General features: G+C 44.9%; 1 protein-coding gene across 1 annotated transcript in view; it reads right to left on the bottom strand.

Moving 5' to 3' along the window:
• Positions 1–2,630: 2,630 nt before the first annotated feature.
• ITIH2 (inter-alpha-trypsin inhibitor heavy chain 2) overlaps positions 2,631–13,548 on the bottom strand; it is a 34,879-nt gene continuing 23,961 nt past the window's right edge. The window contains exons 16-21 of the mRNA XM_067535028.1: positions 12,244–12,372; positions 9,407–9,520; positions 8,109–8,307; positions 6,401–6,573; positions 4,773–4,884; positions 2,631–3,069 (exon numbers count right to left, since the gene is read on the bottom strand). Coding sequence (XP_067391129.1) covers positions 2,922–3,069; positions 4,773–4,884; positions 6,401–6,573; positions 8,109–8,307; positions 9,407–9,520; positions 12,244–12,372 — 875 coding nt within the window. The 3' untranslated portion in view covers positions 2,631–2,921. The remainder of the gene's footprint in view (positions 3,070–4,772; positions 4,885–6,400; positions 6,574–8,108; positions 8,308–9,406; positions 9,521–12,243; positions 12,373–13,548) is intronic.

Raw genomic sequence — 13,548 nt, forward strand, 5'->3', positions numbered from 1 at the left:
CATGAAGCACAAAGCCCGCTATTGGATACAATTGGGTTTTTAGATACGCTTGGGTCAGTGCTGGTCTTCTCTTAGTAGTAGTTTCTTTGTAGCACCTTATCAAGACGGAGGCTCCATTGTGTCAGGCACTGTATAAAGACAGAGGAAGACACAGCCCCTAACTGGAAGAGCTTGAAATTGACTGAAGACAAGAAGGGAGGGAGACAAGCAATGAATGGGTGAATGGGAAGGGTGGTTGATAATAACTGGTAGTAGTTACATGGCTGTGTGTTGTCATAACTCGATGGAGTGAATCACTGAAGTGACTCTGAATACCGGAGGGAGAGGTGTGAGAAGTGGTAGCAGGCTGATGATGGGAGGGAGGGAGGCATTTACATGAGTTTGGCTCTGGCTGGAGGGGAGTTTTGGGGTGGTGGTAAGAGGCTGTGTAATTGGGTGAGAGGGTGGAGGCGGAGAAAGAGGTACAGGTGTGAGAGTGGCTGGGCCGAAAGATGGGGATGCAGTGGGGGGTTAATGGAAGTAGAGCAGCAATATGTTTCCTAATGATGTTACAGACAGGAAAATGAAGGGGGATGGTGCCCCAGAGCATATCTCACTGGTTTGGAGAGGGACGGGGCTGTTGTACTGAATGCTTTTTGGCTTGTGCGGGAGCTGTTGCTGGTAGCATACTCTAGGAGGGTCAGAGGCTGCAAGGGTTCCCCTCTGGGAAAGTCTTGGTTTTTAGTGGAGAACACAGAGGACAGTGTTTGGGGTGAGGGGAAGGGATTGGGTGGCTGGAATGCCCAGTCTTGATAGAAAAAAAATCTTTAATCTTCTGCACTTTCTTGCCTCCATAGTTTTCGGCTAAGCAAATTCCTTTAAAAAGACGTGACTTTGGTGTTCGTGATTAACAGAAATCCTTCCTTTGTAGTCTGCTTGCTGGATAGTGCAGGATGCTATGGTGGATATGTGCATTAGCTATGCCTTGACCTGAGGGTTCATGTCATGATGTTAGCAAGAGAGGCGCTCTCACTGTCTTGCCGGCTCTTTGTCTTGCCTCTGGTGCTCTTCCCTACAGCAACTGTGAATTTGTGGTCTCAAGGGAACCCCTGCAGGTGAAATCGTAGATTGCAGGATTTTTCATATGTCCACTGTGATACATTATTTCTGAAATAGCATTTCATTTAAGATAAAATGGCTCCTTTTGTGGTATAGATGTAATGCCCTGCAGAGCAGTAACAGAGTGGCTTTAAAAAAGACCTGTTGCAGCTGAGTTTGTTTTAAGAAAGTTTTATGTAAAATGATACTTCACACTTGTTCAAAACTCTATTCCTCACAGCATGGCTGAGAGCCAGGCAGGTGGTAGTATCTCTGTTTTATAGAGGGAGAAAGCTAAAGTAGAGAAAGAAGAATGACTTGCTCAAGACCACATGCTAGAATGGAGGAAAGCAAGGCATAATTTCAAGATACCCTGGCCTAGATTGGGCGGGGGAGGGGACGAGGAGGAAGAGAAGAGTACCCAAAATTAGGCTTCAGGCACATAATTATGTGAATTGATTTCAAAACACTGAGCTTTCCCATTAATCTCAATGGAAGCTGTTGGAGACTCCGCACTTTTGCAGATCAGGTCATCTATTCAGGTGCTTAAATACAGATTCAGGAACCGAACTTTAGGTACTCAATTTAAAAATCTTGGGTTTCCTACCCTCATTCCTCGAGCCCAAATGGTTCATTCATCCATTTTGATATTGAACTTGCACATTTACTGAGTAATAAAATATATATATATGTTTAAGAGGATTTTCAAAGCTGGCTTTTGAAATACTTGATGTTGTTACAGTATTTTCATTTACTGAATTGTGCCATTTTTCCTTTGTGGTGGGCATTCCCCCTTGATACCTTCTAGAAGAAAGTCCAGTTTATATTTCTGTGCAGCGTGATTGACAGTTATCTTCACTATGCATTTTAATTGGTTAATGTTGCAGAGTATGAGTGACTTTAGGTTTGTTTTTGTAGTCTTTATATTTTTGTATGCACTAAATAAAATTGGTATAGAATCATAGAAAATTAGGGTTGGAAGGGACCTCAGGAGGTCATCTAGTCCAACCCCTTTGCTCAAAGCAGATCCCTTGCTCGAAGTAGGAAGTATTGCCTATGCTGACTGGTACAATGCATCTGTTTCCATGTTAAAAGGAAAGCACAGCACAGCCAGTGCACTTCATGTGCCCGTGACCCAATGCCATTGCCCACGAACCGCTTATTTCTTTAGTCAGGAAGCATGTTTAGAAATTGCTGGGCTTCAGCTAGATGGAAAGGATAGAAGTCCCATTGATAGAAGTGCAGCTTTCTGTCCTGGTGATTTTCTATCCTTGGACCACAACCTTCTTCCTCCCAGTTACCTGATTTATATTCTGGTGTGAGTGATATGAAAATTGATGTTGACATTTAATTCTTAATGGTGGCTAGATTAGTTAGTTTGCACAATGCTAAGATGACGTGAAGTGGTATGGAAGCGCTAAATATTGTTCTGTATTTGATTTGCAGTAAAGTACGAGAAAGATAATACATCTGACGCTTTTACGAGTCTTCTGAAAAATCTTTTAGGTGAAATATTCAGTTGAGTGATATCAATCCGAATCAGGCATTGCAGGAGGAGACAATACTATATTCCAATAAGTAGCTTTATTATAGCTTTTAAACATGTTACATTTATTATATAAAGGAAAGCTACCTGCTTCATTTTACCACCCTTTCTTTCTTCACTTTGATACGCTGATGTTTCATTGAGCAATAATCACGTTAGTTAGATACCTACTGGCCACCTTGCATTACATTGGCTTGCTTTGTTACACTGAGAATACCTAGGAGTCCAAATATTTGTCTGGGTGTAGACGGGAAAAAAGATGTTTTTTTCTTTACAAATTGGTTTAGCATTAAACCTTTCAGGGATTTTTCAGAAAGCTGTACAAGTTGGGAACAAAATAATCTTTATAGTGGCCATCTATGAAGCCTTTCCCACTGTTGTGTACAAACCAGCAGTGCACTTTGGTTCCGAACACTTGGTCTGTCCTGTAGTCCTTCTGCAACCCACTGCAACAAAGAGAGCAACATCGATGATGAGCAATGAAGTTAGAAGAAGAAAAGGTAATGCAACCATGAGGCCTGAACATCCATAGTCTGACTTTAGCAGGAGTTGCCTGTGTGCACTTGGGTTGATCATCTGGCCTCTCCAGTTGAGTGATAAAAGTTTCCTACCTTTATAAAAGGCTAACAGAAACTAAACAGTGAGATGTAATAATCAAAGCTGGGGGACTGTATCTGCCTCCTTGGGGGATGCATCCCACATGCCAACTGGGGCTGAGTGTGGAGGCAGCAGATGTTTCGTGCAACCTCACCCTTGAAAGAATAGTGAGAAGAATCAAATTAACTGGCTTTTGGAAGTGAAGCTGCAGTAAGCCATGCTGTTCCCAGAGAGCCAGTCTGACACCGTTACACCCACTACCTCTCTCCATGAGTAGCTCCACTGACTCCAGTGGGGCTATTTACAGAGTATGATACTAACTACACATAAGTGTCAGAATCAGGCCCTGATGAAATAACCACCTGTGCGGAGGAGCTTCTGTCTAGGCTTGATGGAGGATGCTCAACCTGAAGGATCATACAGAGCAAGATTTCCATATTTACATGTTTGTCTCCCCTCTGTTACATACTACATGGAGAGAATCCTTGCTGTCTTTTTATGCTTCATTCTCTCTGAAAAATAAGCTTTGAACCCCAGTGTAATGTGGGTACGGCTAACAAGAAAGCTTCAGAACTGTAGAGGGAAGAGAGCAGAATGTAAGAAACCATCTGGCCAGGTGTATTCTGCCACTGGGAGAAGTTCTTATCTTTGGCACTGGAGTAAGGGCCCAGTTGTGCCACCTTTGTGCACATTATTGCTCCCCCCCCCCCATCCCACTGATTACAACAAATAAGCTTGGCACCCCTGGGCCCTAAATGAATGTTAGGACCAAGAGTTGTGTGTCATCTGCACAGGGGGATTCTGCTGTCGCCTGGATGAAGTGGAGATCTCTGCATCCCACTGCCTAGCATGGTAATGGTATGGGTGTCGCCAGTGGATTTCCATGTGGTATTGGGTTTCCTAGGATCTGGCCCTTAGTTCTGCATGCAGGCCAGTGCTTCATAAGGAAATCCTGCTCTATTTTTAATGTTAAGTCCCTGGCCTCCCAACTTGCAACACAATCCACTGTGGAGTCATGCTGCCTTTAGCTCCCCAATTGCGCTAACCTCCTCCAGACATCAGCATCACTTTCTGAACTAATTTTAGGGGTGAAATCCACTGCATAGACTAGCTACTCCTTGGCTGCCACCCAGCCAAGCCAGATATTTGCAGCATTGCAGAGGGGTTTCCATGCAGAGGGTACTCCCTGTAGCTGACTGCCCATCCAACGCTTTGGGAGATGTAGTCAATGGGGATTCCATAGTTGTAACGAAGGGCAGAATTTAGCCTGTGGGTTTTTTGTTACTAGCGGCGATCCACAAACAGGAAAGAAGCCAGCTTGACTTTCAGTGCTGTGTTGGGTCTGCTGTGCTGACATTTAGAAAAAAACATGCTTTACTTGTAAACAGAGGAAATCTGGGGGAGAGGAATCACAGAGATAAGAAGTCTGGAGTCATTGTTAGAGAATGACCAGGTAATTACATATATTTCCATTGACTAGAGTCAGAAGGGAGGTTACCAACCATTTAAGGACCTGATATATTTCGTGGTTGAGTTTGCTCAGAATTCCTACCTGGTGACAGTAAGTTTGTGTCCTTTCACTTCCATGGTTGCTTCAGGTTTCTCTGGATCTTGACCGGGTCTTTCATTGTAGATACGCACTTCTGGTTCAAGCATGAATTGACCTGGTCAAAGAGAAGGTTCAAACGGCTTGCATGTCACGGCCTCTTTAGCCGTCACATTTTAAGCTGTCCTGTGGCAGGTTTTAAAAATCAACAATCCCAAGCATGCAAATTGACCTTGCGTGGATCAAAGGGCTCCATGTCTCAGTAATGCTTTGGGACTTTGCCCGTTGTGGAAGCAGGCGCTCTTCTTCAGAGCAGCTAACTGATTCTGTTTAAGTAGAGGGGGGCTAAGGAGATCAGTGAGTAAGGCAAGCTCGGGCTGACTCGTTCTGTTCTGCTGTGGAACTTTCTTAGGGATTCCTGAATTTTAAAAAGGGGGAGGGTGCTTTTGTTTTTGTTTTTTTAAGGTGACCTGCACCATCCATCTTGGGGTCTCCCCCATTACTGGGGTATGGAAGTGGTTGTCAGGTAAATTAGATTTGCAGGGCAAGACGTTCTTCCCCCTTTGCTGAGAGAGAGGGGACTGCTGGGGAAAACATAGGTGAGTGTGTGGGGGGGGGGGGAGTTTAATTCTTCCACTCCTCTCTCCTAACAAATTGAGTGTGGCGGAGAAGCTTGGTCACAGAGCAGATGCCCTTTGCAAGCGGTCAGACTCCAGATCAGCCTGATCTATTCTGGACATTCATTCCACAGCTGAATCCCTGGCACCGGCAATGATTTCCCTCTGGTTTTCACAGGCTTCATGCTGGGTTGCATAGTACCACAGAAGCACCGAGCTGGGGTTGTGACCTTCTACTGATGTACAAAGAAAGGTCTGTCTTGATGGCTAAGTCTGTCCACCAACTTGGTCACCCCTTCTATCTCTCAGATCAGTGGCAGCAAGTAAATAATTAAATCACCTTGGAACTAACATACATACATGCTCTATTACTTTCCTTTTGTCTGTCCTCTCTCTCTACAGATCATAACGCCTTTGGGGAAGGGCCCTTATTTTATTATAATGCTCTGGGTCTAGTGGTTAGGGTGACCAGATGTTCTGATTTTATAAGGACAGTCCTGATATTTGGGGCTTTATCCTATATAGGTGCCTATTACCCATCCCCGTCCTGATTTTTAACACTTGCTATTTGGTCACTCTGCTATTGGTGCACTATAATAAAACTGGGCTTCAAGCTCTGGAAGTGAAGTAGATATGAAAGGCCACTTCCTGAATACACTAGCGGTCTAGGCAAATGAGGGCAAATTTTGGCCTTAAAATACAGGGGGCCAATCCTCTGCTTCTGTAAATCAAAGCATATCTCCATTGACTTACACCAGTGGTGGATTTGGCCCAGAGTCTGAATGTAGTTAGTTTAAGAGCCATTCAGGTCCTAACGGAAGGTTTCCCATAGGAAAGCCAATTCATTATTTCGATGGAAAGTTAAACAACACTATTCTCGAAATGGGATTTTTTTTTTCTCCTCATGTTGATGATTTCCTTTTTCCCCAGCACACACACGTGCACACTTACACAGAGTTCTAGCCAAAACCAATAGACTCATATCCCTCCTCCTGTCATTCAAGCGCAGGGCCTTACCTATCAGCCCATGAGCGCTGGATGAGAACTGGTTTGTCGGGGGAATGTAGATCCCCAAGAAATCAACGTTGACTGGGTGATTCTTCCACACGCGGTGAAGCAAAACCAGGAAGGACATTTCCGCGTCCACCGTGATAGTGACTTTGCTATTTTTCTTCACAGACACAAGCAGCCTAGCAGAAGCATAAAACAGAAATGAGAGCAGTGTCCCTGGTTTTGCGGAGACGCTTCACTTGTTGTGCACAATGACGTGTGAAGAATGCACAACCCAATCAGTCCTGATTTCTTTAATGGGAATTTACAGAGCTTTTGTTACCAGACAACAAATCCATGCAAGGGTGAGCAATGATAGTCATCTCCATTTTAACATTGGTAAACCGAGGCAGAGAAGTTAACTAACGTGCCCTACATAGCAAAGTCAGTGGCAGAGTTAAGAGAAGAACTCACAAGTTCCCAATGCCTAACGCCAGGCTCATTCACTATGGTAATATAGGAACAATACAAAAAAGATCAAGGTGCCTTTATTATTCGTAATCATAAACTGTTCATAATGGTGTCATTGCTGAGACCACTGCTGATCATGCTGATTGCTATTTTTTTTGGCGCTGTCCCCATTAGTTTGTTGTATCCAGCTGCTGTCTCCTATGTTATACTCAGACTGTAAGTTGTTTGGAGGAGGGGCTGGTTTTTTTGTTTGTTTTATGGTTGTACAGCACCTAGCACAATGGGGGCTTGATCCCTGATTGGATCCCTGAATTCTGCTACAAAACAAATAAGAAATATGAGCATCTATATCCACAGTGATGACCAGGGATCCTAGAAATCTGTTTGCCGCGGAAAAATGTGGAATAACACAGAATTTGTGAGAACAACGAGAGTCCTGTAGCACTTTAAAGACTAACAAATGTAATTTCTGCAGGCATAAGCTTTCATCTGATGAAGTGGGTTACAGCCCACGAAAGCTTATGCCTGCAGAAATTACATTTGTTAGTCTTTAAAGTGCTCTAGGACTCTTGTTGTTTTTGCTGTATACAGACTAACACGGCTACCCCTCTGGAACTTTTCACAGAATTTGTGTTTTTTGCAGAGAATCTAGTTTTTACATTTTGTGAAAAAATACAAACATATAGAGTAGAACCCCATCTAGCCGAGCCTCCATTATCTGGCTCTCCAGATTAACCGAATGACCAGTGCACACCGGAATATGGGAAATTGGTTCTTCAGCCCCAGGCGGCGGGGCTGACAGCCTGAGCCCCTCCTGATTATCTGAATTTTTGATTATCTGATCTGGCCCGGTCCCAACTGGATTGAATAAATGGGGTTCCACTGTATATCAATAAAACATTGTGTTCAGCTGATACTTTTGTATATTGTGGCTACTGAAACTAAAGTTCAACATTGCATTTCAATTGTGGAAAAACACACACTTTTATTCTTTATTTAGCAGAGATTTTCTTTTTATCTTTGAAAACTAGGATCCCTGGTGACTGAGTTGGAAATGCCTCCTCAGATACACGCGGCTGCTGAATGGGTGAAGTTTTGTTTGCCAGAAGGCCATCGCTCCCTTCATTTTAAGGAAGGATTAGAAAGCCAACCCAAGGCTCCTTTGCTCGGGGATGCCTGGGGTAATTCTTGCCCTCAGATCCACATGGATCGACACATTCCAAATCGTTTCCACAAAGTACACTGGAAATGCACCTTCTCTTACCTTTTCCGAATGATGCTTCCTGTGTCGGACCAGGACAGCATGGTGCTATAAGATCCATCCTTCAGGGTGATCGTCTCTGTGCTGATCTCTACTTTCAAGCCTTTGTTTTTGAAATAGAATCCAATTTTGCCAAAATAGGTACTCATTTTTTTATTCACATGTGTCTTGGCCCCAGTGAGCTGCCCGTTGATCACGACCCCTATGAAAAGTAGAGTATGTGGTGTTTACGTGAGTTAGACGTAATTAAGAGGCTTGCTCAAGTCATAGAAGACAGACAAATCATAAGACCTAAAGTGCTTTGAGGAGGCCACTTTCCAATGCAGAGTTTTTTAACTTAATTAATAATTTAATTTCCTGCTTGCCCATAAAGACTTTTCTTTTCTTTCTCCCTTTCCTGCTGCGTTCTTCTTTGTGCTCCACTGAAAGTGCAAATGAAAAAACTGAAGCTCCACAGCTGTAGGTTCACGTGGAATGGATAAGATACTCTCTGTGAATCTGCAGAAGTCTATCATGTATCCTACAGATCACTGTTAATGGAACGCATTTGATACCATTCATTTTGTCTGCCAGTGATCCAAAGTGTGTGCTTGTGTAATTGCGGCAATGTACATGCTGATTATGAGCTTGTAGGTATGTTATGATGTTCCTTTGAATCTCCTAAGAAGGGAGCAGCCTGGGTTGCAAAAAGGTGTGCGCTTTTTCTGTTTTGCATCTAAGCACATTTCATCCAACTGCCCAGACTCTCACACAGCTCAGACCAACACCAGCTGACAGTCTCGGGGCTGTCCTGAGTTGCTGATGGAAAGTTACTAAGAGGTTACCTGTTCAAAACCACAAGCATCTCAATCCACATAGATAGCAGCCAGGACTACCAGCTTTGACAGGGAAAGAACAATACTGGGAAGCCAGGTACATATGAAAAAATTAAGATTCTCTGTAGATGGCTTAATGTCGATGTTATGTGGAGAACATTACAAGCATCATGCCAGTTTCCAGGGAACAGATATCTCACACTCTCACTCAGCGTTCTCCTTGTTGAGATTAAGCCCAGCAAGCGTGTTCTGCAACTTGTGTGTGCTCTAATGCTGATCTCATTTACGTCAGTGTAAATCAGGGGTAGCGGCATGGAAGTCTATCTCAGGTCAAAGGAAAATTGGCTTGATTAGAACTGACAGCAGTCAGTAAAGCAAGAACCATCACAATGAACCCAGTGCATGTTCCTTTCCCCAAAGCCAGGCCTTCCAGACCCTTTGGGATGAACAGTGCTATGTAAATGTAAGATGTTCATGTTCTCTTACCTGAATCCGGATCTGAAACCAAGTTCAGGATCTTTCCTGGCTCTGAGTCAATATTGAAGCAGATGTTCTCCTGCCGCTTTAGCAGATGGATGATGAAATGGGGGTCATTGTCAACTAGATACACAAATAAGTGGGAAATAAAAAATAAAACTAAAGGAGTGGTATGATTATTTGTATGAGATATGAAAAGTGTTTCCTGACTGCTCCAGAGATTTAGTTCACTACCTATGCACCTAGATAGGCACAGCCGCGTCTGTTTGCCGATTTCGAAGCGCTTCCACCTTTACAGTGTTAACCAATTATCCCTCAGCACCCCTGGGACAGGAGTAAGTGGTATTATCCCCTTTTGGTAGCTGGGGAAATTCCCAAGCAATGCTTACACAGGCCAATTAGATTTTTTTTCTTTAAATGAAACAAAAATCCCCATAGTTCTGAGATGGGGTGTATAAACTCTGCACTGGTGATGAAGGGGTTAAAGAGCAGCTGGGGGCTACCTCCTTGCTGGTCTCTCATCCCCCTGGGCTGCAGCAGGGAAGCTGCATGCGTCCTGTAGCCCTGTGCGCTCCACCTGAGTCCCTAGGCAGTGGCTCCCTTCTGCAGCTAGATGGGAAATCAGTGCTTCCCTCCCTCTGGCTCCAGCAGGGACCCCAGCACCTATGGACCCAGGCAGAGCGCTTTGTTGTGCTCCCTGCAACAGCCAGGGGGAGGGGAGTGCTGATCTCCCGTCCCCTTGGCTGTAGCAAGCAGCCTGCGCCGGTCTTGTGGCACCGCGCTCCGCCTGGGTGCTTAGGCGGCGTCTCCCTTCTGCAGCCAGCGGGAGAGGAGCGGCGGGCCACTTTGAAAGACCCCACGGGCCACTTTTGGTCCCCAGGCCGCAGGTTGGGAACCACTGTTCTGACCATGCCAAAGGGACTACGGGAGAAGGAGCCGAAGGCCCCATCCCCTTCAAACACAAGTGGACAGCTTAACTCAGTGGGTGTCATCGAGATCCTACTTAGGGATTTTTCAGGGTCTGTGCAGTCGGAGGGGCCTGCCAGAAGCCCAAGAGCTGTGACAAGGTCTCATCCTTTTAAGGGACGGATGCTGCCTTCCTGGCCTCAGTATGTAACTGACGGCACTGAGTCACAGGGTGCCTGTGGGGAAAGCACCTCGTGTGACGTCTTGAATGTGCGAGTCTGAGCTACGTTCTTTTAATAAGCTTGTAGCGTGGAAATCCAGCAGGTAATAGTAGAGATGGGCCTGACCCAGAAGCCCAGAGCTGAACTAGGGTGACCAGATAGCAAGTGTGAAAAACTGGGTTGGGAGTGGAGGGGGTAATAGGCACCTATATAAGAAAAAGCCCTGACTACGGGGACTAGCTCTATAAAACTTCAGAGCTGGGACTCATCTCTAAATCCTATGGCCTTATTCTGGCTAATGACTTGATCCCTCTCACCCCACCGTTGAAGCCAATTTGAGGTTTGCCAATGACTTCAACAGGGGCAGGATCAAGCCCCTAACTACAGCCTAATGCAAAGAATTGCCAATGCAGAGAATTCCCCTGGGCTGGGGGTTGAACTCTCTTGCTCATTTTTTCCTTTCCAGCGCAAGAGGTTTAACTATTTCAGAGTTGAAGGTTAACCCTGGGCCTCGCTGCTAAACACGCCTTCAAAGGGAGGTTGATGGTTATTGTTGCACAGGTATGCATTGTTATTAAGCTGTTACAGATGATGGCTCGCCCAGATAGTGTGTGTAAGTTCGACATTAAATCATGGCAGAGGCTCAAGTGTTAACGAGACCAAGCAGCCTTCAGAGAATCCAGAGATTCTTATCTTCCACACACAACATTCATGCTGTCGTGTGCAATGGGAATTAACTCTGGAAATAATGTTGCATTAGCTTTGCTACTACAGATGAGCAAAAAAGAGAGCCGGTTGGACAGACTGTGACGCACAGTAGGAGATGGCAAAGCAAACCTAATAGATCATTGTCTCCTAGAGTATACTTTCTAGGGCTTTTGTCCATTCAAGTTTTAAATCATTTAAGTGACACACAATGCTTCTAAAGAACTATACTTACCTGGGTGCAATACAATATTGGCATGGATATTTTAGGGGTAACTTTGGGGGGGGGGGGGGTGTAATGGCCCCTAGATGAGTTTTGAATAGGGTTTGAATCTGAGAGCACTAACCCCTACCACTTTGGCTACAGGAATAGCTCCATTAGCTGGTAGCCATAGCTGACTATTATTCTCCAGTGGAGTAGCCACTAGATGAGCGTGTGACATTTCTTTTACCAGTGCAAAATGTACACAATACTCCACATTCAAAAAAAACCAAAAAACCTCAGGGCGGTTGAGAGAGCTCTCTGCCAGCATATGCATGGAGTTAGGGCAAAACACCTTCATGCATCAGCTTTAAATTAATAGATTCCAAGGCCGGAAGGGACCACTGTGAACATCTAAACTGAGCTGCAGAACACAGACCATAGAACTTTACTGCTCTTTACTTTGGACAAGTTCAGATTCAAGGCCAAGTCTGTACCCAAACTTGACCACGAAAGGAGCCATCTTGACTTTAAATGTAGCATATGGAGAGATTTTGCACTGCTCTCAAATTGTGACGTGCTTCTCGCAATGGAGACCAGTGACATCTGAAAGTGGGTAGAGGAAATGGCATGGCAAAAGGCCCTCAAAACCAATGCAATGCAGCAACTGTCCCTACTTGAATGGAGAGCAGTGTTAGCTCCATCCATTTGGATTCTCCTTACATTGCTCTGTTTCCCCTCTCCATACACACACACCTTTGTATACAAGAGCTGTACTAAGCAAAGAAAGAGGTAGTAAAACAGACTTTTACCTGAGGTAAAGGAAGGAATAGTAGATAAAGTTGGAGCCTTCAGAGCACTTGAGAACAGTGTCTTGGCTGTGGGTTTCACCCAGGGTGGGGTGGAATTATCAAGGCTATTGGGGGCTACCCCTAAAGTACCTGTTTGTGAAGAGGTTACATGAAGTTGGTAATTAGTAAAAATGTCTGCACTAATAAAAGCCCATAGTAAATTTCACTGTAACATACAGTGGTCTGGATTCGGATCCAATTTCCTGCAGTAGAATTATCCCAGATTTACACTGATGTAACTGAAATCAGAATCTGGCCCACTTACAGTTAAGGGCTTGGCTACGTGAACATTTAATCCATGGCAAGCAGGGGTGTGAATCTATCCCACATTAGGCTACCGCATGGGGTGTCCGTGTGAACCCTGCTGACGCGCATTAATAGTTCCTTAATGTGCTTTGATCGAGCAGTCCCATTTCAAAGCGGGGTAGATCAAAGTGCTCCAAGGAACTGTTAGGGGGTCTGCAAAGACACTTAGGGTACATCTACACTGTGAGCTAGGGTGCAATTTCCCCTGCTCGTGTACGCATGCTCTAGCGCTCCTCGAGCTAGCTAGCGTAAGCATGAATTGCAGTACAGGCATGGTAGTGTGCAGCTGCAGAGGCATGGCTTAGCTGTGTCAAGTACAAATCCACCTGGAACCGCTGCGTACGTACCTGGCATAGTCGTGCCACGCTGCCGCTACCCTTGGTACTGCGAGAGTGACCAGATAGCAAGTGTGAAAAATCGGGACAGGGTTTGGGGGGGTAATAGGCGCCGATATAAGCCAAAGCCCCGAATATCGGGACTGTCCCTAATAAATCAGGACAGCTGGTCACCCTTGGTACCGCGGCTGCACTGCTGTTTATACTTGTGTTAGCTCAATGAGTGCGAACACAATGATGTGTACGTGAGCCGGGGAATCACACCCCTTGTTCCTAGCATAGATGTAGCCTAAGTGCAGGCTGGTGAGGGGTAGATTCACACCCCGCTTTGCCGTGGATTAAATGTTCATGAAGACAAACCCTTAATGTTCCTATTGTGAGTCTATTTTTGAAATTTAGGGCCTGATCCTTTAACCCTTACTCACATGAATAGGCCCTGGTTCAGCAAAGCACTTCAGCGCTTGCTGTGGTTAAGTGTTTTCCTTAGCTTTCAGGCATGCAAGAAATAAGTGCTGATGTTTTTCTGTACAGACTCTCCCATGAAACCCCAATCAGTTTATTCAGGCAAAACTCCAACTAGTACAGCCTGATGGGAGTTTTGCTTGAGATTCAGAATAAGTTAAAA

The sequence above is a fragment of the Emydura macquarii genome, unplaced genomic scaffold (assembly GCF_026122565.2).
Source record: "Emydura macquarii macquarii isolate MOO-44397 ecotype Brisbane River unplaced genomic scaffold, CSIRO-AGI_Emac_v2 contig_3470, whole genome shotgun sequence".
NCBI classification, from domain to species: Eukaryota; Metazoa; Chordata; order Testudines; family Chelidae; genus Emydura; species Emydura macquarii.